At 44.6% G+C, this 27,500-nt stretch overlaps 1 protein-coding gene across 1 annotated transcript in view; it reads right to left on the bottom strand.

Moving 5' to 3' along the window:
• The window catches only part of SETBP1 (SET binding protein 1), a 315,053-nt gene that overhangs the window by 90,806 nt on the left and 196,747 nt on the right, over positions 1-27,500 (bottom strand). Inside the window, exon 3 of the mRNA XM_074952307.1 lies at positions 1,144-4,603. Coding sequence (XP_074808408.1) covers positions 1,144-4,603 — 3,460 coding nt within the window. The remainder of the gene's footprint in view (positions 1-1,143; positions 4,604-27,500) is intronic.

The raw sequence follows: 27,500 nt of genomic DNA, 5'->3' as shown, positions 1-27,500 counted from the left end.
TCCAGCTCTGAATCTCCTCCAAACTTGGCCATCCCAATAAGGTGCACACTCCTCCAGAACCCAAGCGTGAAATGTGCTGTATGACAGAACAATGGGATATCTGATGGTGCAGGAGCTCTGGGATTGCTCTCAAGCCAAAGTTGTTTACACTGCAGCAAACCACCCTGTCTCCGTGTCATTACCAGGAAGGCAGCTTTATAATGCAAAGTCCAGTTCTGTCTGCAGACAAGGTTCAGATCCCTTTCTTCTTCTGGGTGGGGAAGAGAAGCCCTGAAGCCCTAAATGGAGCTTCAGGTCCCCTCCTTCCTTCCAGTCCCACATATCCACCTTCTCTTCTAAGTCGTAAGTGCTAAAAATCAATCCACCTTGATCCTTAATCATCTAGGGCTTATTGCTTCAGTGACATCAGGCTCCCCCGGCTACCACCCCGGTCTGAAGGGCATGACTGTGCATGACTCCTGCTGACCAGAAAGTGAGAAAATTCGATTAGGATTCTAACCGGGGTCTCTGCCTGTCTATCCATCCAAAAACTGCCTAATCGCCAGGATACCTTGGTCTCCTGATTGGCACTACAGCACACAACTAGTGGGGCTGGATCCGTGTCCCACAGCTACCATTTAACTCCCATCACACCTAATGGGACTAAGACTAGTGATCAACCGGCATCTTTTGTAGGCTCTCCATGCCATAGGAGAGAATCTTTCTTTAGTATGATGGCTCTACTTCCAAGGGCTGTGCAAGCAAAGACTCAATTCACCGTGGTCAGAGGCACTGGATTCCAGCAAGAGGAAAGTCTGCAGTGCTCCCCTTGCCAGCAGTTACCTATAGCAGTGACCCTGTATAAGCCAGTGCCCAGGAGATTTTCAAAGGAAAGGCAAGAAGTGAGGATAAATAGGAGAGAAGCAGAGAAAATATTTATAAAAATGCCATGCAATAACAAAATGTCTTTAAAAGGTTTTGGCTTTAGATCTAGCCAACATACTTGCCACCCCCAGCCCCGCGCCCCCAACAATCCAAAGTCTGGATAATCATGGGGGTTTAATGATATAATGACAGAGAAATAAGTGTCTAACTTTTATAAAGGAACATAACGGTTGAGAATGCCAAGCTCCTTTTTGCTCAGGTTAGAAATTCAGGGCTTACCTGAAGAGGCCAAAGAATCATAGGTACTTCTGTCCTTCCTATTCATCCTGAAGGATTGAATGTCCTTTTCCCTGTACGTTCCAAACCCTTCAAAGCTTCTTCTTTTATTCCCACTTGCATCATTGTCCCGCTTTTCACTGGAGGAACTGATTTCACCAAACATGTCCAGGGACTCTGACCTTGCACTAGTCTCAGCGTTACCCGAGTATCTCTTTGTGCAAGAGTCAATGGGATCGTTGCTCAAGTCACTTTTATCTTTGCTCTGCGTCCACTGCTGGGCGTCAGAAAGCGATAACGTAGACAGTGTATCCACTTCAAAGTTACTCTTTGAGCCTTTGTGTCCCGTTTCACAATGCTGGTGCTTCTGTTTCTCCTTATGCTTGCTTTTCTCGTTGAGCAAGGAGAGGTCTTTGTCTGAGCCACTTAGCCTTTCACTGATTGCATGGCTGGAGAAGCCGGTGGACTTGCTAGCAAAAAGACCGCTCAGATCTTCATGTGCCCCCAATATCCGCTCATCCTTATGCTTGTGCTTATGTTTGTGTTTTCTTTTGTGAAGTCGGCCACTAGAAAGGCTGGTTCCTCCAACCTTTGGAGGTGCCAAGGAGGACTGCATATCTCCAAGGCTCATTCCCACAGGTGTCTGCAGGTGCACTCCGTGTTTGGCTTTATGCTTGGCAGTGGTGGACATCTTCATATGAGAGCTTGAATGGAACTGGGGTGGGGGCACTGCGGGCCTCATAAATGGGGAAGCTGCTCCAAGTGTGTGGGACAGGTACAAAGGAGCTGGATACTGACCGTAGTAACCAAGATTCATCATAGGCATTGATGTGTAAGGCATTCCATAGGGTGCATAGTAACTCCCACTGGGAATAGGGTAACCGAACCCTTGTAAAAAAGGCACCTTTGTCATGGTGTCATTGGTTTTGGCAGGTCTACCACGCTTCTTCTTAGACTTCATGTCAGAGGTCCTGCGAAGATAGAGCAATGGGTCATACTGGATATATGGCACAGGGTAATAATGATCAAAATTAATCCTGAAAATGCTAGGATATGGATTTTCATGGTAAAAGGTGTAGTTTCTATGGGAAATCCTGAACACTTGAAACTTGTTGATGAGCTCCTCGAGGTCTGCAAGAAACTGGAGGTCATCTCTGTTCTGCAGGGTTTTCCTTTTCCTCTTGTGCTTTGGCTTTTTAATGCTCTCGTGAGCGAGAAAGTTATCAACAATGAGATGCTTCTGCCGGTGACCATGCCTGTTCTTTGTGCTGGTGTCAGATGGTATGGCCTCTGGATTGTCCAGGGTACAGAAATCAAAAGAGTACCTCCTGCGGGATTCTGAGCTTTTTTCTGCTTGGTCAGAAGTGCTGTTATTGTCTGTACCTATTCCACTGTCACTTGGTATGGTTTCCTCGCTGTGAGACTCACTCACTGGTGACAGCGTGACTTCTTTCAGAGAACCTATTTCACACAGATGGGAAGGTGAGTTAGCCATTAACCTGGGTGGAGACAGCTTCCAAGTTCCACTGTGCATTCCTTTCTGGGTTTTTGTAGGAAGAGCACTGATGGGTTGAAGATTTGGCATAGTTTTTAACTCTGAAAAATTTGTTTCAGTGCTTGCAGGGCTAAGGTTGCCATTAGACCCCACTAACTGTGTTGAAAGCGGATGAATAGCTGCTGGTGACAATGCCACAAGTGACTGCAAGTTGGAAGGCACTGCTGGGTTTTCTGGCTGGCTCGAAACAGGCCTTGAGTGCTTGATGGCTGTCTTAGGTTCTTCTGGAGGGGGCTGCAGCTCTGCTCTTGGCTTCCTGCCCCGTTTTTTGCCAATGTAGATAGTCCCCCTCTTGCTGACATTTATTTGCTTCCCTAGTCTGGCATCGATGGTCGCAGCTCCTGCGCTGGATGGTGGCTGGGCTTTTGTTTTCAAAGCTATGTTGCTGGAACAGGACAAGATCTGATTCAGAATATTCTTCCTCTTGAGGGACTTCATCTTGTTGATGGTCTTGATGGTCTTCTTATCCAACACGCCCAGCTTGCCGACCTTTTTGTGAAATTTCAGTTCACTGATGGATTTGTCCTCCCCTGGGACCATCTGGGCCAGCTTAGCCAGGTTCCGTCTCCTCTTCCTTTTCTTTGTGCCTGGAAATTCTCGATTGATTGGACTGACCGGGCTGGTGGAGGTTCCCTCGTGGATGGTTTCAACAGTGAGCAAAGGCTGTTTCTTTGGTCGTCCTCTTTTTTTCTTGATGGGCGTAATCACAGTAAGACTGTCTGTATTGGTATACAGAGGGCTAGATGGAGTGATGGGATAGGCTGAAGGAGGCTCCACCATCAGCTTCTCAGATGTAGCCACGGAGGTTTCCTGAAGCATGTTTTTAGGTTTGCTGCAGGTCCATCTCCGTTTTGCTACAAGTTTTGGGTGCTGGACTTCTGGCAATTTGCTTGATGAAGGAAGATTGGTAGGAGCAGACATGGAAGTTCCAGCTGCAGATTTTCTGAGCCTACCTGCACTATTTGGGGGAGCTTTGTCAGTGACCCCACTGCTCTCAATAGCTGTCAATGGGGACTCGTTCTCGGGAGCTTTCCCTTGCTTTGTGGCTCGAAGATCTTTTTTGCTCCCCTCCAGTTGTGAACTAGTCCTGTTTGCTACTTCACTGCTCATGGGAAGTCCAGAAGGTAGGCTTTTTTCCTGGATAGTTTTATCTGCTGAAGATTTTGAAGATTGCCTTTTTTTCCTTTTGTGGCCAGACATATCTGCTGTCGGAGTCTTTATTGGGATAGTAATTCGTACGTGACTGGTGTCACTCTCAGAACCATTAGCAGAACTCGGGTTCTGCCTCGAGGGCGATGCTTCTAGCAGTTTGTCCATTGAATAAGATTCCTTTTTCCCTTCCATGCTGTCATGGGTTTTGCTCTCAAATGCTTTTTGAGCATTTTTCACCCATTCTACATCTGTGTTTTGGATGGTTTGATTTATTAAGTCTTTTTTGCTGGATTTCTTCTTTGTGTTCCCAGTGGGTTGGTCAGGGATCTCCATTTGGCCTCCTCCCTCTTTATCAACTAGAGGCAAAAGCCCATTGCACTCTGATGGATTGCTAGGCTGGGATGCTGCCGTGATGTTATTTGGCGATGGAACTGCACTGCATACAGCCAGCTCTTTACTGTTGGTTGACAACTGACTCCATGTGCTTCCTGCACCAGATTTCTTTGTTTGAGACTTGCTGAAAGAAACTGGCTCTTGAGCAGAAACCTTGGTGGCGCTAGCTGCTTCTCGGCTGGATTCTGTATTGAGGAAGCAACTTTGAGAAGCAGATCCAGTGTCAGAGCTTGCTGACCAGTCAAGATGGTGCTGGTTGCTGCTTTTTTGCTGGTGCTTTGATTTTAAGGTGTCACTGGTGAAGTCCTGTTGGAGGCCTGGGTCATAGTGCAGAGCAGAATGCTTTGGGGGCCGGTCATAAACCTGCAAAGCAGAAGAAAATGAAAAAAAAAAGTAAGTTTATTGGGCTCATCATAAACATTAATGTAAAGATCTTATAAACTTGCATGTTGAAGGACAACTACTCTTAAATGATCTTCTCTTAAGTTTCAAGATACTTTGTAAAGTCGCCTTAAAAAAGGACACAGGTGAAACTTGACCACAGATTTATGAGTTGTAAATGCATCTTTTTGCAACCTTAAGACCAACAGAAATATTTCCATACACTTTTAAATTACTAAGGATATATATATAGGGTTTTTGTGTGTGTGTTTGCACATGCACACTTTTAACACAAGCAAAACCTTCCCTTGTAAGTGGCCTGATTTTGCAACCTGTTCCCACGTTGAGTAACCATTACCTTTGTGGGCAGCCCCTCCGTGTCAGAGAGGGTTGCAGAATCAGATCCTGTGTTTGCAGCTCAAAAATTACAGCACGGTGCTAGTGCACGAGAAGTGGACAATGACATTGTCTAGAAAGTGAAAATGAAATTGACGGGTCTGCTTTTTTTAGAAACCTCAGGGAAAAGTGATGAAAAGGTATGGTCCTGAATCTTCAAAGACTTATTTACCTGCTTAGCTTTATATATGTGAGTAGGCCCAACTGGACTACTCATGTGAATACAGTAAAGTAGGATCAGGACCCTAATTAGTTTTTAATGTCTCTTTCCATTTTAATGAACTGTAATTCGCAATCTGGGTAAGCAATATTTGCAATATGATTTTTAATCTGACCACATCCCTTCAAACTTCAGGGATAACATAAAGGGTACAGTTATGTTGAAGACTAGTGCAGAGCAAATGAAAGTCCACATTAATTCTCGGTGGACTTTCTTCAGCTGAAGAAATTATGTGTGTTTCAGGCATAACATTTTCAAAAGCCCCTTCAAACAAAACAAACCCACTTCACTTTCATTTATTGACCACTTCTAGACTCTTGCTCCCCTGTAATCATTTGTTGGTTTTATGATGATTTCCTATCCATTTTTGTGACGCTCCATGTCAAGCTGTGAAATGTGTTTCATACATGTAGTATTGCAAGCTACTCTTCAGTAGTAAACTGTGATTGTAATTAGACTGAATACCAAATACGTGATGGGATACTTAAAATAAACGTGTAAGCAAGGGAAGAACAGTAGAAAATAACACTAACTACATTTTACTGCCACAGTTTGGCTATTACAGTTAAATTTATATCAGCGGTACTACCATAAACCTCTCTTTCTCGGGATTTATAACAGATATTTTGGGGAAAGAAGATCCCATCCTAAGAGGTTTTCAGGTCTATGAAGCAGGGTTGTCAGAAGTGCTACATAACCCCAATCCTGATTGACCTCAAATGGAATTTTGTTCTTTGAGGGTGCCAACAAACATGTGGAGAAGGGTGATCTAGTGGACAATTGGACTTTCAGAAAGTTTTGGCAAGGTCCCTCCACAAAGGCTCATAAGCAAAGTTAGCATTCATGGGGAGGGAAGGTGTTCTCGTGGATCAGTAACTGATTTAAAGATAGGAAACATAGAGCAGGAATAAATGGTCAGTTTTCACGGTGGTGAGAGGTAAAAAGCAGGGTCCTCCAAGGATCTGCACTCGGACCAGTGCTGTTCAACATGTTCATAAATGATCTAGAAAAAGGGGTAAACAGTGACATGGCAAAGTTTTCAGATGACACAAAATAACTCAAGATAGTTAAGTACAAAGCTAACTTCAAAGAGTTACAAAGGAATCTCACAAAATGGGAGTAAGTGGGCAACAAAATGGCAGATGAACTTCAGTGTTGATAAATGCAAAGTAACGCACATTGGAAAATATAATCCCAACTATAAATATAAAATGATGGGGTCTAAATTAGCTGTTACCATTCAAGAAAGAGATCTAGGAGCCTTTGTGGATATTTCTAAAAAACAAATCTGCTCAAAGTACAGAGGCAGTCAAAAAAGCTAACAGAAAGGAATAGATCATAAGACAGAAAATACCATCATGCCACTATATAAATCCATGGTAAACCCACACCTTGAATACTGTATGCAGTTCTAGACGCCCCATCTCAAAAAAGCTATATTAGAGTTGGAAAAAGTACAGAGAAGGGCAACAAAAGTGATCAGGGGTATGGAACAGCTTCCAGATGAGGAGAGATTCAAAAGACTGGGGCTGTTCAGCTTGGAAAAAAGACGACTAAAGGGGGGATATGATCGAGGTCTATAAAATCAAGAAAGGTGCGGCGAAAGTGAATAAGGAAATTTACCCCTTTTCACAACACCAGAACCAGGGGTCATCCAATGAAATTAATAGGCAGCAGATTTAAAACAAACAGAAGGAAGTACTTCTTCACACAATGCACAATCAAATTGTGGAACTCATTAGCAGGAGATGTTGTGAAGGCCAGAAGTATAACCAGGTTAAAAAAAGAGTTAGATAAATTTATGGAGAATAGGTCCATCAATGCTTATTGGGCAAGGCCAGGGATAAAACGCAATGCTCTGACTGCCAGAAGCTGAGAGTGGACGACAGGGAATGGATCACTTGATAATTGCCCTGTTCTGTTCCTTTCCTCTGAAGCATCTGTCTCCAGCCACTGTTGGAAGAGAGAATACTGGTCTAGATGGACCACTGGTCTAACCCAGTATGGTCATTCGTATGTTCTTATGTTTAAAGGTGGTGAACCACCAGGTTCAGGGTTTATGTTTAGAGACCGGCAAACCTGTATATTACTGGGAAATGGATGGTGATAGATCCTTAGTGGGTGTATGTAAAAGTCAGGCATGTGGCCTTGTTGGAACACACCATAATAATTAAGCTATTGGGGTGCACTGGCTCAAGGAGTAACTGGAGATTCTTCAGTTCTGGGGATTGTTCGGCATTTGTGCATGTGGGCTGAGCATGCTTAGGAAAGGAAAAGATTCCCAGGAAAAGTAAAGTGAGAAAACAGAGTGTGCAGCTGTTGTAAATTGCAGGTGTTTTGGTTTGTGCACCCTTCTTCTCAGCCTATTCCCAGAGCCCAAGCAGTAAACTGATCCCAAGGAATGAACTAGCCCCTCATTCTACAAGCAGCTCCCTCTACGTCAGTGCTGAATCACACGGAGCAGGCAGTAAAGGGAGAGCCTGCATTGATGCGACCTGCGCTGAATTTGCTCGGGGTTTTCTAGGATGACACAATCTGCTTGTTTACATGGAGGAGTTCAGTTTCCAGGGTTGTGAATTTGACATCTTTCTTCAGGCAGGCCTACAAAGGTAGCCACTTCCCTCCATCCCCTTTGGCCACTGAAAAGGGAGGGCACTGAAATATTGTATTTAGCGTAAAATAATTATTTTTTAAAATAATGATCAAGCTCATGAGATGCATAGTCAACTTCATTGTCCCCCTGCTGCTTCTGCCGGCTCTCTGCTTCCAGACCAGATTGTGCCTGGTTCTTACGGTGTGCAGTGTGAAGAGCACGGGGGCAAGACTGGCTCCAGAAGTTATCCCATACCTGGCCAGGCCTCAGTAAAGATACAGGCACAACTGCAGTCCCATCACTCCCTCCCTAATCTCCTGGGAGCACACACAGGGGTGCTTATGCTGGCTTTCACAGTGGGACTGTGGGACATGGAAGGGGAAGTACATTGCACTTTACCAAGCAGTCTAGCAGCAGGCTTTCTTAGCAGAAGGTTTGCTCTCGACTTCAGTCAGACCAGGACTATACCTCTTGCTTTCACATCAGTCTATAAAGCAGCTACCCCACTGAGAGGACTACCTGGTGTGACTTTTGTTTTTCATTAATATTTACATTGCAGCAGCAACCAGAAAGCTCCATATCGGGGTCGTGCTGGGTGCTGTACAAACACAGGAGTACACAATCTATGCCCCAAAGATCCCTAAATAATAATGATCTCTCACTTAAAAAACTCGCAAAAACTAGAACTTACAAGGTTCTGATGGTGTAAAGCTGGCACTGTTCCACTCTCTTCCATGAAGATGTAGGACTTTACTTCAGTGGAGCACCTAGCCCTATGGCTGTAATCAAAGTAACCCTAAAGTTCCCCCCAAAAGGCTGAGTTGTGAAACTCAATGCCCTGAGAAATTTCATTCGAAAAGTAAGGGTTACAGCAGTCGAAAAAAAAAAAATCACATGCTACTAATGCCCCTCACCCTTGGCTTAAAAAAGGCAGATATTTAATTCAGGGCTAAAAATAGTAATGATAATTTGAGGACCGACAACTTGGATGCCAAATGCAAAGCAGCGGACTTTTTGTGACTCAGGGCTTGTCTACACTGAGCCGCAATACGGATGACAGGGACGTGAATTGCAGAGCACCCCAAAGTGTTGCACTCTAACTGTCCTGTGTGGATGCTGCTGGTGCAAACAAAAAGGTCTACATTAAAGCAAACCAGGTACCTTTCTGCTCCCGCCAGCAGCGTCCACATGGGGCAGTTCGATAGCAACACTCTGGTGAGCTCTGCAATTCACGCAGTGGTGTAGTTTGGACATAGCCAGTTACCGCTCCGCTCTGATCATCTTGTCTCCCAAAGCGGAGGTTGACACTGAAACTACCAACGGATCTCTAACTATAGCCCTGCTGTTGCTATAATACCACAGAGAAGCACAAGCTTTATATTGCAATCTATGAAAAGAGATACATGTGACATCTAAGGTGCCAGGCCCGCAACTGTTTAATCACATGTTCTACTTTAAGCACAAAGGAGTCACCCTGGTTTCAACAGGACTTCAAAAGTTAAGCCCCTGTGGAAGGGTTTGCAGGATTGTGCCATCTGTACATTCTATCAAAACTATGTATTCGCCCAAGCATGCAACAGCCCACTGGGTCTCAATGTAGCTTCTTCCAGTATCATTTTACGATGAACTCTCCCCCGTCAAACACACGCATGCCGCTCTAACATAATTCTTCAGCATACGCTACTCCAGCATGGCAACCAGAGATCATGTTGCCTGCAGCAGGTCAAATTTGACTTGCTGCAATTGATATGTGGGCACTGTTTACTTAAAAGGACCGGCAAATCAGCTAGCTGAAAGTAATGCAGTTAAGTGTATTTTGTTCCCTATGTATCCATCTGGATCACACCGTCTGATCCCATTGTCCCTAATGTTTCAGCTTCAATTTCCCCTGCTGGGTGAGCACCACAATCAAAGGGCATTGTGAACAAAGATCGAGCAACAACAAAAAACAAACAAAAAACCTCACAACAACCCCCCCCCCCCCCCCCGCAGTAAAGATAGCCGTAGGGACTGGAGCTTTCAGTGGGGGTGACTGTGAACAGGGCTCTTCAGACAACAGCTGATGGCTATTTCTCATTGCATTTTCTGGAATTCATTTCTTTGTACAACTGCCAGTACAGAATACTGTACACGGCAGCTTGGCTACTCATTCCAATAGGCTGTTGGCTTCAGCAGAGTTAATTGTAGCTATATCAGGAGCACTGAGAGCAGAATCTGGCCCATTCATGGGAATGGAAGATTTATTCGTATTTAGCTTTTGGTCTCTCTGTAGAATTTCATCACCAGGGCCTGCCCGTGTTGGCATTTTGCTCTTCACGAGGCCCCCAGTCACAGCAATGTGGGAACTCCTTCCCTGTCCAGCGATTCTGAAACACATTGCCTGCCATCCTTTCTCGAGGGAGGCGGGGATAGGAATTTACTCTTGCCGTGTTGCCAACTCCTGTGATTTGAGCACGAGTGTCGTGATATTTGGCGACGCTCTAAAAGCCCTAGCTCCTGGATGTGTGTGACTGTGTGAAAATCTCAGTTTTCATTTTTGAAACATTTTTGAACATTTTGAAGTTCCTAGTCCTCAGGGCTGCAGAGACAAGATGGGAAAATGTAGCATAAGTGCCCCCCGAAAGCTTAGGATGCAGAGGACAAAACTCAAATGAACCCCAAGGTAGTCTATTTTTTAAAACAAATCTCCTGATTTGTAATCCAACCTCATGATTTTTGAAGCCTGACTCGTGGTTTTTTAACACACAGGCTTGGCGATGCTGCATAGATCTGTGTCAGCAGCAAGTGAAAACACACCCAGCACCAGCTCAGCTGTCCTGCCCAGAGAATAAGGGGAGGAGGAGCACCCACTTCCAACTTGCTCCATCCATGCTGCCCATTTACCGCTGCACATGCCGATCTGGGTAGCCTGCACAGGTGCATAAGGGAATGTATTACCCCCTTTTACGCCTTTATGCTGGCATGCAGTCCAAGCCGCAAGCTAACTGCTTAAAAGAGAGGGCCGGATTCTGCCAACCCAGGAGGAACTGTGCCACACTCTGTCAGCATTAAGGGCGACAGAATCTGGTCCACAGGAAACCTTTACATTTAATTACTGAATACCTCATACTTTTTTTAAATCATTCCCCTTTCAAAACCTACCCCTTAAATCCATGCACCACTTACTGTCCCAGAGCAGGAACAATAGGAGCAAGAAGAGATCCCAGTAACCGCCTGGACAAAAGCAAGCCCTTAGTAAAGATAATATAGGTTTAAAAAAATGATACAACTTAAAAACAATACTAAAAGAAAACTTGGCTGCTAATACGTAAGGAGCCTCCTTTTACAAATGCACCTTCTTCCAGAGGTAGCATGCATAAAGCTTGTCAAGGCCCTGGCTCACAAATCAAAGTTAATACTATAACGCCCCCTCTTTAAATCATTCGCAGATCCATCTGTGTAATGGCTCCTCAAGTGTAATTCCCTATTAAGAGGCTTTATCTGGAGAGATAAGCAGCTGGTTCCCATGTCACTAATTGCTGTCTGCTGTGATTTTAAAACATCTGCACCATTGTGCTCTTCATTTTCATATTCTAATCACCCTGAAACTTGAAAAAGGTACATCATTGATTGTTTCTGTGGGTTAATTAGTACACAGTCTCCTTGTAGAGACAATTTAAAGGCAGTCAGAACCTCAATCAGCAAGTTTGTTTTAAAAATTAATAACATCGGGAGCGTCTGTGGGGACTGGCATCCACCGTGACATATCAGAGTTCACTCTGGGGATATTCTGTCCTTTGTTACACTGTTCTTAGGACAGGGAGGGGGGAAGCTTTTCATAAACGAATGATGTAATTTAGAATCAGGGTCTTGGGAAGTGCTTGCTGTTATCTCACAGCCATCCCTGACTCCCCCTAGAAAATTAGTCCGAAGTGCCTAAGTCCCATTTTCAAAAGTGACTTCAGCACTCAGGACCCAAAATCTCCTTGAAAGTCAGTGGGATCTGACTCCTGTGTGCCCAAGTCACTTTTGAAAATGGGACTTAGGTTCTTGGGAAAATGTTACCGTGAGGTTTTTAGAAGGGACCAGTGACTTTGGACGCCCTGAATTTTAGGTGCCCAATGTGAGGTGTGATTTTCAAAATGTGCAGAGCAGCCGCCTTCTGAAAATAAGGCCCTTTTTTGGTTTCTTAAGTTGGGCATCCAAAAATGGAGGCACCCAAAAATCACTAGTCACTTTCAAAAATCTTGGCCTGGGTTCCTGCATCATATAAAACTAGTATATATGACAAAATATTATCGGGTGATGGGGGTTGGGAGGGAGGGACTTCTAAAGAAAGAGAACAGGGAGATCTCCAAGGTCAACAAAGGCATAAATAAACCTGGCTCCTACCAATTCTTAGCTGAAAGTTGCGAGGGAGTAGTGTTGTCCTTTCTTCTCCAAAAGGGACAGCTGAAAATTGGCCACTTGAAGCTCACAATCAAAGCAAAGTAAAATTTCCATCAGCCTCCTCTGAGATTCTGGCAGGCTGGAATCACTCTCCTAAAGCCTATGTCATGATGGCTTTATGGCCTATCGTATATCAATAAACAGGGGCTTGATGCACTCTGTTCAGTGGGAGGACTTCTCGGTGCACTGAACCTTAATAAAACATAGAGTGAAGCTATAAACAAAAGGATTCAGGCTTCTGAAATGTACCATCAACTAACAAACAACTCAAAGGCCCCAAGCTCAGCAGAGCTCACTTCAGGCAAATGTAGCCACAACTAAAAGGGTTCTATCAAGGCATAAAGGAATACAGAACTGGCATGCTATATATGCTGGAATAGAAAACAACAAAAGGATCTCAAAAGTACAAATGAGACCCTGACACGCCTGTGGGGAGCCTCACTGAAGCCAGCATAGATCTGATTGCAGGAGTCTGGTGTTAATTTTTTTTTAAGTTAGTTACGCCATATTAATAGACAAGTAGCTCATGCATTATTCCAAAGCAGAGGGATTTTCCGGAGCGACTGGAAAATGTGCTCTCTCTCCAGTCCCTTCCCTCCAAAAATCCTTGTACTTTCAGTTATGTAAAACCAAATGGAAATGGCACTCTCAGGAGTCAGGAGCTCTGACCTGTCACACTTTTTTTTTTAAAGAGAAATTAACATGAAGCTGCAAGGTGACCACTTGAGGGCCTGATACAGCATGGGGTTGGAGTGGGCTAATTAAGAGTAAAACATCACCTGTGTCCATTTACAGACCATGAACTGGTATACATTGGGAAGATCTCCACTGAAGTCAATGGGGTCCTTCTGGATTTACACCTAATGTGACTAAAAAGACAATGTAGCCCCTAAGTCTTTTTCTGCAACTACTCAGTTATAATAATATTGATACATAGAAAGTAGGGCCCTATCAAATTCACGGCCATGAAAAACACATCATGGATGTGAAATCTGATCTTTTGTGTGCTTTTGCCCTATATGTAAGCGGGGGAATTGTCCCGCTCTTGTGGGGAACTTTCCTGGCTTCTGCACTACCCCTGTGAAGTGGGCTAGCGAAAGGATCTGAGTCCTCGCTCCCACTTCCTTTACCCAGTGGCCTTCCTGCCCTTGAGGTCTCCCCTTCCACTCTCCTGTCTGGCAGGGTCCTCGTAACCCCAACAAGGCTGGGCCCAGGATTCCTGGGGGGCTCGACCCCCAACCCTGCTGTGGTCACCTAGGACAGGGGCTAGGGTGTCCCCACTCCAGGGTACTCTCTCTGCACTGGGCACTTCTCTGACCCACTGACCATTACATACAATTGAAAGCAAATGCAAGTTATTTAATCAACAATTAATTTTAAAAAGAATAAGGGGAAATGGGAAAGGTTAAAAGAAACACATCACCCTGCTCTGTGGCAGGGAACATCACAAACTGTCTCTGGAACGTCAGGGCAGTTCACAGTCTGCTCCTTGTAAGTCCCAGGCCTCCTGCTCAGGCCCTGGCTGTGCTGCAGGGATGCTGTGGGTTGGACACTCGCTCTGGTGGTGGCCACATGCTCTCAGGCTCTAGGTGGTAGGACCCTTCTTCCCAGTGTCACCCCCGCCCTGTCGGGGTTACGATCCAAGCCTGGCCTGCAGAGCCTCTTGGCTGAGGCGTCTCCCTGTGCTGGGCCTGCTGCCCAGGGTCCCCCTTGGTCTCCCCAGCTGCTCACCGCACCCAGCTCCAGACTGCTCCAGCCCCAGCTCCACCACTCTGTCTCTGCACTGCTGCTGCTGCTCTACCTCCAGCTCCCTGGGCTGCTTCTCTGGCCCCTCTGGCTCTGGTTGCTGCAGCTCTGCTCCCAGGACAGGGTCTGCTCTCTCTGGGCTGCTTTTCTGGTCTCTCTGGATCTGGCCCAGCTCTGCTCCCCAGCTTAGCTCGGGTCCCTGCTTTCTCCTTAGCTCGGCCCCACTCTGTCTGACCCAGGCAAATCCAGCTCACACGGGGGACGGGACCTCCCTGGCCTCCTGACTCCCTGATTAGCCTGCCCGCCCTGTCATTCAGGCTGACCTGGAGCATTGGCCTCTCCCCATTGTTCCTGGGGGGCTGTCAGTCTCAGAGTCCTGATTCCCCATCGACCCTTCCCCCTTTTTACTACTGGGAGCTAGCAACTAAAACACCCCCACTGAATGTTAGTAAGGGGGAAACAGTCCCCTTACATATACTATACAGATTTCATGGGGGAGACCAGCGTTTCTCAAAGTGGGGGGCCTGACCCAAAACGGAGTTGCAGGGGAATCACAAAGTTATTTTTTGGGGGGTGGGGGATGGGAGTCACTGTACTGCCACCCTTATTTCTGTGCTGGCTTCAGAGCTGGGTGGCTGGAGAGCAGCGGCTGTTGGCTGGACGTCCAGCTCTGCAGGCAGCAGTGCAGAAGTTAGGGTGGCAACACCACACCAGGAAATCATGACATTTACGATTTTTAAAATACTCTGACATTTACGATTTTTAAAATACTCTGACTGTTAAGTTGACCAAAATGGACTGAGAATTTGGTAGGGCCATAATAGAATGTGAAGGATGGAGGGAAACTTGTTCCAGTTATCTCTGTTTATACCACATATGTGGTCACAATAAACTCCTATATTTCCCACCTCATGCTAGAAATATACACACACACAGAATGGAGGAAAAAAGCAGAAGAATATTCTGAAAACAAAGAATAAAATAGGGGCCTAAATAAAATATATGATGTCGTAGCGGGCTATGAATTTTAGATTTCAATTGTTCTGGTAAAACTACACACACCATTTATTCTTAAGAAAGGAGACAATAAACACTCTGGTTACATTGTTGCAAACTGTATTCTTTGGAGCCTTGTTATTTTATTGCTCTTTTAAATAAAGGTGACTAAGCCACTATAATACAGGTATCTAGATTTCATTCACTTCAGAGATACAAGTTTTGGGCTTCACGAGTTTGACTGAATCCAATGCATAGACAAGGGAGAGCTGTAAAATTAGGAATTAGGTTTAGATTTTGGGCACCCCATAAATTTGGGGTTGTTCGGATCCTTGCACATCACTGCGCTTATTTCTTTATCACATGTGTAAACAGCCCAGCTCTTCTCAGAGCTTTGTATTAAGCACCGAGTCTGGGAAAACTTTGAACAATGGGATTCTTCTGTCATCTCCAACAAAGAGCCCATCACCACTGACATAACAATGCTGTTTAAGTATCGTGTTTAAGCATAACACAGTTTGGCTGATCAGTTTAGGCAGCTGTGAGAGAACAATCAGGCCCCTATCTAAGGTAGAGCACAATGGTTCGAATGCAGTTTTGCCATATTCACATGAGCAAGACAACTCTTGTTAGAATACTGTTCAGCCTCAAGCCAGTTTCAAGATTCTTAAACGGATGTTATCCCAGTGAGGACGGGACTATCAGAATAGAGCCTCCATGTGTTGCTAATTTGAATGCTTTCATTTAACCTACAAATGGTGCCCTTCCCAGCTAAACTGTAACACAAGGACAATTACTAAGGCTTCACTATTTGTATAAAACACACTACAATACATGTAGAGGTAGTATAGCCCTGTGGATAGAGTACTGGACTGCAACTCAGAAGACCTGCTGTCTATGCCTGGCTCTACTGTTGACAAGTCATTCCCATCTCTTGGCTTCTTTCTTATGTTTGTCTTCTCCATATAGACTGAAAGGTCTTTTGGCCAGTGAATGTCTCTTACTGTGTATTTGTACAGTGCCTTGCTCAAAATTAAATGGCATTGTGACTCCAATCTAGGTGGGGCCTGAAGGCACTGCAGAAATGCAAGTCATAATATGTATCTCTTGGGTTTTGTGCTGGTGTCCCTAACTGGAATATGAGAGCCCCTCCCAGGTTAATAGATTGGTAGTGAGGTTCTTGGTGGAGCTTCTGGAATCTTCTGATCTTTTCCCTTCCATGCTTATAGGAAGTCTGCTTAGTTAGTTTCTACTGTATTTCTGAAGAGCCGGAGTATCTAATTTGTGCTGAAATATTCTTTTATCCTTCATTTGTTATGTCAGACATGACAGTCTTGCCCTGAATACTTTTTGGGAGAGGTTATAAATGGCTTTTCTGGTGACGCCAATGTGTCTTGCCACTAAAGTTACATAACTTGATTATAAATTGAGTCCTTAAATGTCAAGGAGATGCTGAATTCACCTGAAAACTACCATTCAGAGGAGCTCATAAAAGATGTGAGCTACACTCACTTAGCTCATTGCGCTGTCGGCATGCACTTCATTTAGCAGTTACTGACCACCAGACTAATTCTGTCAGAGCACCTTAAATGGACCTAGGACCTAATGCACTGTACAGCTGGTATGGAAGCTTTAATAAAAAAAAAATTCTGTCAGAGGATCTGTGTGGTACAATCAAGTCAAAGCTTGTCAAGACACATGGTGGAGACCCAGATATGGGAAGAAAGAGTCTCTTTCCATCTCACTGCAGGAAAGGCTTTTCATTTAAGTCAATGGGAGTTTTCCCATTGATTTTGACTTGAGCACGATCAAGCCACAGAAGGACAGAAGAGATGGACCCAAATCTGAATAATGCTAAACTTTCAACTAATCCAGATCTGAATTTTGTGTCTTAAGCCCACTGTTAATTCCCTCCCCACATCCCTTCATTCCCTCTGGGAAGGATGGGTCTCAGTGCCAGTGGTACAGTAATGCCCTAGGCTCTCTCACTTCAGAAGACTTGAATTCATGCTTAGTAGGGGTCACGAGGGTCAAGACTCTGGCTCAATTAAGTGCCCAGTCAAAGCCACAAAGCCAAATAATTCTGCAGGATTGGAAATCTATGCCCAAGAGAAGCCCCAGGCTAGAATAGCGAGTTGCATGTAATATAGATTTAAGGTACTTCAGCATTTTCAAATTGAAAGGCACTGCATATGGGTAGGATGTGCATTTGAGGATTGAGAAGCGTTGGCAGAGCTGTTCTGGGAAACTTTGCACAGCACCTTCCTGTGCTATGACCAGCCACCACTATTAATTCATTACCACTCTCAAGAAAAAAAAAATAAAGCTGGGAAATATGAGTTAACTAAACTACCAAGAATTACATTAAAACAAAAATTAGCTTCCTGCCTTAGGGTAATTTTCTCTCAAAGCATTTTATGTCACAGGGACTCTTTGCCATTGATGATGGAGGAGGATTGGACAAGGAGCCCACGTGCAATATGCCAACCTGCGCATCGGCCAGAAGGGGGCATTAGAGAATGCTGTTGTCTTTTAAATACCTGCTGGCCCAAAGCAGATGCGCTGGGTTTGATTCTCTCCACTGTCATGCACCTTGAATAGTCATTTGAACCTGCGTAAAGTGAGTAGCAAGCACTCCCATTCTCAGGGCCTGATTCACTGTAACTCTGCACCTTCTGTTGTCTATTACACCAGTCCCAGGTGTGCGTAAAATGCTGCCCTTCTCATTTGGGGCAGGTATAAACGGCTAAAGGCTGGCCAAGAAAATGGAGAACATTCCATGTGTCAGTATCCCTGCACCGTGGTTTTCACCTTTGCATCAAGAAACTTGCTACTGTACATTTATCCACGCTATCAACAACCTTTGGTGAAGGGGGTGGGGGAGGGAATCTGACAACATAAAATTATTCTGTAGAGATGTCAAGCAGGGTGATTAAGGGATTACACCACTTTCTTGGAGCACTGTTGCACCATTTCTGCACAACCTGTATCTCTGGTCTGATGCTCCTTCTGGCTCTCCCCACCCCGTGCTCTAGCAAAAGCACCTTTAATAATAAACCTCCTGCTTGAGTAGCAAGTTTTATTTAGTGCGCTATAAAAACAGTCATTTCTCAGGTCATAAAAGAAACTCAACCAGACTGCATCATTTTGCTGCAGAGAATTTTCTGGTTAGCGATTCTCTGCTCTAAATGCCAGTCCCTTGCCCTGAGTGTTTATGTACCAAAATAAAATGCAATTTTCTGTATTTTATTAAGTATGAATCTGCATTAAAAATCCATTTTGGAGCTGAAATTGAGATTTAATTGGCCCTCGATTTTACATTTATTGCCTTATGAGAATGTATCTGACTGCTTCACAACACAGTTAAAAATTAAAGTAGGGGTTTATTATGGAGTAATAGTGTTATAGCAACATAGAATCATAGAATATCAGGGTTGGAAGGGACCTCAGGAGGTCATCTAGTCCAACCCCCAGCTCAAAGCAGGACCAATCCCCAACTAAATCATCCCAGCCAGGGCTTTATCAAGCCTGGCCTTAAAAATATCTAAGGAAGGAGATTCTACCACCTCCCTAGGTAACGCATTCCAGTGTTTCACCACTCTCCTAGTGAAAAAGTTTTTCCTAATATCCAACCTAAACCTCCCCCCACTGCAACTTAAGGCCATTACTCGTTGTTCTGTCATCAGCTACCACTGAGAACAGTCTAGATCCATCCTCTTGGGAACCCCCTTTCAGGTAGTTGAAAGCAGCTATCAAATCCCCCCTCATTCTTCTCTTCCGCAGACTGAACAATCCCAGTTCCCTCAGCCTCTCCTCATAAGTCGTGTGTTCCAGTCCCTTAATCATTTTTGTTGCCCTCCGCTGGACGTTTTCCAATTTTTCCACATCCTTCTTGTAGTGTGGGGCCCAAAACTGGACACAGTACTCCAGATGAGGCCTCACCAATGTTGAATAGAGGGGAACAATCACGTCCCTCGATCTGCTGGCAATGCCCCGACATATACATCCCAAAATGCTACTGGCTTTCTTGGCAACAAGGGCACATCTAGAGGTCCAGCTCAAGACTGGGGCTCATTGTTTTAGGCACTGTACACACATACACTGTCAAACCTTGCTCCAAAGTGTTGACACTTAGGCTGTGTCTACACTACTGTGGTAAATCGACCTACTCTACGCAACTCCAACTACATTGTTCATTAAGCTGGAGTCGACGTATCTTAGGTCGAGTTACCACGGGGTCTACACCGCGGGGGTCGACGGGAGGAACTCTCCCGTTGAATTACCGTACTCTTCTTGTTGGGGGTAGCGTACAGGGGTCTACTGAAGAGTGATCTGCTGTCGATTTGGTGGGTCTTCACTAGACACGACAGGCAATGGGTGGGAGGGAAAAACTTAGGCAGATAGAGATTAAATGATGTGCCCAAGTTCACGCAGCAGGTCAGAAGCAAAGATAGGAATAGAACTCAACTCTCCTGGCTGCCAGTCCAGCGCCTGACCCATGGGACCACACTAAAACAGATATCTAGATGAGAACTTGGGTCATTTCACTTAGATCCAGTCCTGGAACTGGGGTCCAGGCCTGCACAAAGTTTGTGGCTTTTCAGGACCAAACATTCAAAAACCCCAAACTTCTCTGAAGCTTAGAACTGGACAATATTAATAAGAGGCCACTGCTGCCATCCCCACCAGGTAACCTCCAGCATCTTCTTATGCTAAGGTCCCGATCCTGCAAAGAGTTCTGCGGGGGCAGCTCCCCTATTTCTATGCCAAATCCCATTGCCTTTTATATATGGGCAGAGGGCTACCTGAATGATCTCCTTGCCGTTTCAGGGCCTTAGAATGACACCATGGTGGTTCCATCAGTGCAGAGTGGAAAATGTTGCATTCTTAATTGCCCTTAGTGTATTATGATATTTAATACATTTCTTCTTTTGTTTGCCCCCACACACCTTGCCCATGCAGAATTCTTTCCCCATCCTATTAGTAATATTATTTATTGAGTGCTGTCTGAGTATTTGATCCTGTACAACTATATAGGAAAACACTGACACAAAAGATACAATCCATGCTCCAAAGAGCTCAGCATGCAGTCTAAATCAGATACAGACAATAGACACCTAAACACACCTGCCCGCTATTGAAGGAGTAAGGCTATAACATCTTTTTCTTACAAATGTAGCCTAGGCTGAAGGATTATCATTACTAGACTTTGCTGGGAGTGTGTGTTTTGAGGAGGCATCTAAATAGATGCACGAGTAGAAAAAAGGGAGTTCCAAGCATCAGGGACACTCATCAAATAACTTATGAAAGAGAAGGTTAAGGGGTGATCAATCTATAAATACCACATGGGAACAGAACAGATAACAGATGGCTTTTCAGTCTAGCAGACAAAGGTACAAAAAGACCCAGTGGCTGGAAGTCAAAGCTGAACAAATTCAGAGAAGAAATAAGATGCAAATTTGTAACAGTGAGGGTCATTGACTACTGGAACAATTTACCATGAGTTGTGGTGGATTCTCCCTCACTGGAAATGTTTAAATCAAGACTGGAGGTTTTTCTAAGAGATCTGCTGCTCTAGGTTCAACCACAGTTAGGTTGCCTAAGTCTTTTCTGGCTTTAATTTCTATGCTGCTATGAATGTGGCTGAAATGGCATCAAACCAAATCCCCAGATTCAAATACCCACTATGAGAAAGTTCAGATGGGGATCCAAACATCACAGCTGATCCTCTATATGTAGCAAAATCCAGGATTTGAACAATGCTGAGCTCTGGGGTTTCATTTGCTGAAGTTTGGGAGTATCTAGACTATTGGTAAAAAAGCTATGCCATGATTGCTTTTAACAGATGCGCTGTGTAAGAAAAAAGACTATTTTTTAAACTCCGCTTAGATTTCTTTATTCGGGATTTTGGCATATTACAAAATACATTAGAAAGTCAGGTATAAAGCCAGGTTTTCCATTATACTGTGCTTGTATTAATATACAGTCTCTTTCCAAGCCGCAGCAAGAATATATATTCAGTGTCCAGATGGAAACACCTTCTAAAACCCAGTGAAAATTCATCATCCTCAGTACACACGACCTTATCAGCAGTTGCGACAGGCAGACCCTCTGGAGTACCGAGGAAAGGGCAAAGCTGGAAAATCTGCACTTCTAAGTGCCAAAGCCGTTAGTTCAATGTGCAGCATTTGTAATTTTGCAGCTGGAGACTCCTTCGCTTACTACAAATATCCAAGAGCTCAGGGTCCCCAAAACTTCCCCTGGCTACAGGTCTTTTTCTTTCACTGTGTCTTTGTTTTGTTGTTGTTTGTTTTTGGTATGCAGGAATGTAGGGAACAGGTGGAAATGGATGTGGATAACAAGATGTGCTGTGGGAACAACTGCAATTATATGGAGCAAACAGGACCGCAGCTTCCTGTGACTACTTTCTGACACATCAGACATGCATTGCATTTACTCCTGTTGAAGAACTGAAAGTGTTGAAAAGAAGCTCGTTTTATTTTCTTAGTGGCAGCGACTTACAGGAAAATGTGTCCTTGCTCCTTAAGGAATCACTGGTGTTGGTTACCATTTGAAAAGATACCAACCCAACTAGACATCATATGCAACCGGGTAGTATCTATAATAATAATACCAAGTTTCATATAGTGCTTCTCAATGGTAGATCTCAAAACACTTTACAACAGAGGTCAGTATCATTATCCCCATTGTAGAGATGGGAAACTGAGGCACAGGAAAGGGAAAGTGACTTGCCTAAGCTCACCCAGCAGGAATAGACTCTAGATCTTCTAAGTCCCAGTCTAGTGCTCAATCCACTAGGCCACACTGGTCCCAAGACACAACATAGGGTATTATGTACTCTAGATCAATGGTTCTCAAAGCCGGTCCGCCGCTTGCTCAGGGAAAGCCCCTGGCGGGCTGGGCCAGTTTGTTTACCTGCCGCGTCCGCAGGTTCGGACGATCATGGCTCCCATGGGCCGTGGTTCGCCGCTCCAGGCCAATGGGGGCTGCAGGAAGGGCGGTCAGCACATCCCTCGGCCCGCGCTGCTTCGGCCAAACCTGCGGATGCAGCAGGTAAACAAACCAGCCCGGCCTACCAGGGGCTTTCCCTGAACAAGCGGTGGACTGGCTTTGAGAACCACTGCTCTAGATGGAGCTTCCCACAAAGGACCAAACCCGAGTCTATCAAGCCAGAGGGATAGAACCATGCGTGTACAATGCATATATTGAATGGTCAGTGGCAACTCAAGATTCCCCCACACTGACTGCACCAAAATGCTTTAGCCTTGACCTGGATGGATGGATAGCCCTTAGGGTGAGAGCATAGATCAGTGTCCAGGGTCTTTTGGTTGTTAATCTTCTGTGATTATCAGCAAAGGTACCATTAGTGCCAGATTTTTGTGTCATAAACACTAGTTGTGAGCCAGTTTTTTAAAGTCCTTTTACTAGATAGATGTGGCAGTGATGTTAATACAGTGGTGGGTTATTTCTCTGTCCATTTACACCATGGGTATTTAATTTTATTTATATTTATTTATTGTAAAGAAAAAGAAAAATCCCGTCTGGTGAGTCTTCTACTCGCAAGCCAATTACAGTGGAGAAAGCTATTCAGCTATTCCATTTCTCATCAACCAAAGGACACAGTCACTGGCAACTGAGTGACCTAATGTGTCTGCTACTCAAACTTCCAGCAACCTACAGTAACTTAAATTAGAACATGTGCAATATAATTAGATTTCCTTCCCTTACAGACTTGTCATGCTTCTTCAGTTTGAAAAGAAGGGGACACTTCAGACAGAGGCTATAGCTCAGCAATGCTGTCTGACTACTCACTGGGGTTTCACTTTGAGCTAGACAGAAAAAGGACTGTGATTAAAATGAAGCCTCTGTACTTTTAGCTACTGCCCATCAGAAACAGAATTTTTAACTCGGAACCATGAAAGATAAATTCTAGCCTAGGTGGGGGAGAAGGGTCTGATCAGCATCCAAGTCCAAACTTCTCCAAATGTCTGGGTTATTTGGAACCCAGTTGGTTGATTTGGGTCCATCGCTGCTTAAAATTGGGGTGGGGGGGAGAGGAGGGAGAGTGACATCATCTGAAAAATTACAAGACTCCACCCCCCAACACCTTTCCCCGCACTTAGGTTGGAAGAATCCCATGCACTGCTACAGGCTGGGGACCGACTGCTTAAGCGGCAGTTCTGCAGAAAAGGAGCTGGAGATTACAGTGGACAAGATGCTGCCATGAAGGCTAACAGCATATTGGGCTGCATTGGTAGGAGCATTACCAGCAGATCAAGGGAAGTGATTATTCCCCTCTATTCAGCACTGCTGAGGCCACATCCGGAGTACTGTGTCCAGTTTTGGGTCCCGCACTACAGAAAGGATGTGGACAAATTGGAGAAAGTTGGAATTAGGACAAAGATGGAATCTCCATCCTTAGAGGTTTTTAAGGTCTGGGTTGACAAAGCCCTGGCTGGGATATTTTAGTTGGGGTTGGTCCTGCTTTGAGCAGGGGGTTGGACTAGATGACCTCCTGAGGTCTCTTCCAACTCTAATCTTCCATTATTCTATGAAAAGTTTTGCTCATGTGTAGAATCAAACTGTGTGAACATTTGAAAATCTGTCTCCTCCTTGCCCAGCTCTGCACATCCAGTTTCAACGCCGAGTGAGAAAGGCTCAAATACACATCTCCCAAAGACTGTCCTGAAGCATTTCCACACTGTTTCATGACAGAGCCTTTGCTTGCAAGATTTCTAACTCTATTTTTCAGACAAGATAGTTTTGAGATTCCTCCAGATCTTTGAGTACATCTTTGAATGGGACCCAAAGTCTGAACATTTTGAGATTTGCCCATTGCCATCTCTTCTCCTTACAAAGAGGATTTTCATACCTGCGCACTAAATCCAAAGCATGGCAAAGTCTCATACTGAAGTACCATTGATTTTGGGGTAAGACACCACAGAGCAAACAAGAACCTAGACTATAAGTCCTGGTGTCCTTATTCCATTCTTACTCAAGCAAACACAGTGAACACACCACAACCCACAATTAAAATTGGAACCAAACCTTTTGTGAGGTTCAGAAATATGTGGTTAACCTTTATTTGCATTCGTCCTTGCTATTCCAGGTTCCACAACTAGACGTTTGAAAAATATTTTCTATATATTGCACTAACTGGCCAATACACCATAAATTAACAAACGGGAAGTGATTCTTCTGATGTTGCCACTGGATTGTATGCAAGCAGAAGGGAATGGAAGTCAGGTTAGAAAATCTGTTTTCTGTGACTCAAGAAGGTCACATAGCTCTCAGACAAGCAGCCACACTTTTATCCAGTCTTTAACAAGTTGTCTGAGGTTCACTCATCACTAAAACATACAGTCACATATATGTTGCAAACCACAAATTATGATAGCTGACCACTGGGAAAATCTAATTAAACCTGCTGTATATTAACAACCAAATCACAGTGCCATCGATTGCCTCTGGGACTCTTTTGCTCCATCTTCTTCTGTAACTTATTTCTGCCAGAAGCATTACTGCATCAGTGATTGTACACCTGGAAGCTTTATCTCAGTACCCACAAGGCATGCCCCTGAAAATGAGTGCCCCACTTAACATTCTCAGTCAACTTACTTAAGCTGGGCAGGGAGTAGTGGATAAGGCATGGGGTACTTTGATTAGATTTGGTTTGAAGCAGGCACACTTACTGCTCAGTTTTTGGCTTTTGATCATAATCCCTCCATCTCGAAAGTTCAGTACAGCAAAACACTGTCATTACACACATTCCCAGGGAGCATCCAAGTCAAGGCAAGATCCTTCTTCCGTGTTTCATCCCAAGCTGCTCATGCATCCTTCCTTTTATTTGGTACATTTCGAAAAGTGCCTATGGCAGTAGGGTTCAGGAGATGGGAGTTCTATTCCTGGCTCTGCCATGCACTTGTTGTGTGACCTGGTACATGTGGTTTGTACATGTACGGTTTCTCACTCACCTAGTACAATGGGGCCCCAGTCATGGTGCAGGCCTCTAGGCATTACTATCCTAATAGTTATAGGGAAGTTTTTCAATTGTACAGGAGACAATTGGGAAGTAAGGGTGACCGTATTGTTCCACATGAAGCAGAAATGAGGCGGGGAGATGATTCAAGTAAGCAAATTAAAGGAAAAGGCTGTGGGCAAATCTGACCCTCTATTCAGGTAAAGTGAATAGCCGTAACGTAAGAGCCTCTCTGCTTATGCTCTGACCTGGAGGCCTTGTATAATAATAAAACATGCAGTTAACAAGAACGCACTTCCAACAGAATAAGGGAAGCTGGTGTCCTGCTGACACTGACATCTGATCTAAACGACAGGAATGTAACCTCTGATCTAAACGACAGGACAGCACCCACCAGAGCAAATCTTTCACTGGGCATGTCTGATTGTCCAGTCAACCATCCCCCTTTGCCAGCGGACAAGCAGCGAGGTCCAGCGTAGACGTATCCCTTTTTTCCCTGTGAGCAAACAGAAAGGGTTAATGAAGCAGTGCTCTCCCTTGGTGGTCAGAAGTAGATTTGGGATGAGGCAGGGCATAATTTAGAGTGTAGATTGTCGCAACATCTGTCCCCAGCTGCCAGGCAGCACAGCCCTAAGCAGCAGTGCTCCCCCACCCCAGGGGACAAGTGGGAAGGCCTAGCATCGCAATAGCATTAGGACAGCTAGGTCTGGCCGAACAGCAGGTAGCCACTCAGAGCAGCTGTGCGGGATGGTGATTTGCTCAGTGCATGCCACAGCAGAGAATGTGGGAGTGGCAGAGAATAAAGAAGAACTACACAAACCCTTCCACAATAAACAAGAGGTCACAGGTTTCTGTTCAGAACTTCTACCCAGGCTGCTGCAGCACTGCCGGTTTAATGCCTAACGATCTTGTGTTAGAACCAGCAGTGGCTTGGGGAACATACCCGAAACGCCACGACAGAATTCAAGTGAAAACCTGGAGGTTACTAAGGATACAAGCACACTTGTGGAGTAATTAGCCAAACAACACGCCCGCAAAATGCAGCCCTCGTTTACTCAAATCCCTGACAGCTGTTTATTGAGGAGTAGGTGTTGATGGTTCACTTGTCTTGGATGGATTTCTGCCGGAATAAACACGACTGCTTTTGAAATGTCGAAACCCATTTTCTTGTCAAAAATATGCACTGAAACTATACACACAAGAGGGTGTCATTACTGCTGGCATGCTGCGGAGTGGGGACTCCATGTATGGGAAAGACTGAGCTGCGAGAATGTTTTGGAAATTCAAGAGCTATTTTGAAACAGGGCATGACATCTCCCTTGGAGAAAACGTGCCCAGATTCTGCAGATGGAAAAGAGATGATGTTGGATTTCAACACCCTCCGATGGATCTAATTTGATCTGGAAATGTTCCCCTTGTGGAGCAAAAATTAGAAGTTTAAGGCGTCTGTTTTAATCTCCCTTGAATCAGCCTGTATATTCAAATTGGAGGTGTAATTATTTGGTAAGACTTCTATAGTCTCAATCGTAAAATGGAGCCTCTTGAATTCAGAAGGGCTACGCTTGTGAAAAGGGAACAGGCCAGATCCTTAGCTGGTATAAGTCAGCAGAGCTCCACTGACTTCAAAAAGCTATGCCAGTTTACACCATCTGAGGATTTGGCCCATATTCCAATCTAACTTGACATAACCATTTGGAGGTGGGATAGAATGTGTAGGAGCTGCTGGCAATGCGAGCCACAAAAGTAGCCAAGTGCCAATACTTCCAGGAGTAGGGTCCGAGCCTCAGTCAATGGATTGTATTGTCAGCAATCAAAGAAGCTACCTGCTCTAACACAAGTAGGAGTAAAGGGATGAAACTAAGGGGAAAACTTAATATCAGGAAAGATACCCTGAAAGTGAGCTGTATTAGGTCATAGAGAAATCAACAAATTGAGACGGAAACCCCCTACTTTGGACATTGAAGACTAGACAAAACACTAGCATGTACTGTAGGGAACGCCAAGTGGCTGGGAAATAGACTACTGAATGATCTAATAGGTCTTTTTTCCATCTTCCACTTCTGTGGATCTACAATAGTCCCCGACTTTCTGTTGCTTTCAGAAGTTTACTGCTCATAAAGGCAAGAAAACAAGGATGCACAATGCCCACCATTGGTAGATTGCAATAATACGTCACATTGACTAGAGTTGCAGGGCCCGCCGTTTTGGAATGGATCCGAGCCTGACAGTGCCTATCTGAGTTGGACAAGCTATAGCTGCCCTGCTGTTCATGCTCACTGCAACACAGACTTCATCAGATAAAAGGTGTTTGAACTGAAGTCTGTAGTGACAACCTGAACTCAACCTAAACTCAACCTGTGCCCACCCCTACTATCATGGCATTTGTCTCTTGAGCTCAGATCTCTTCCTAGTTTCCTCTTCTGGTTTGGCTTCTAGTTTAAACAAAACAAAACAAAAACCCTCAAATCTCTGAGAGAGTCCTTGAGGAGGTTGGTTTGAA

The sequence above is a fragment of the Natator depressus genome, chromosome 5, assembly GCF_965152275.1.
Source record: "Natator depressus isolate rNatDep1 chromosome 5, rNatDep2.hap1, whole genome shotgun sequence".
Taxonomy (NCBI): Eukaryota; Metazoa; Chordata; order Testudines; family Cheloniidae; genus Natator; species Natator depressus.
This window is presented reverse-complemented; position numbering and strand designations above follow the sequence as displayed.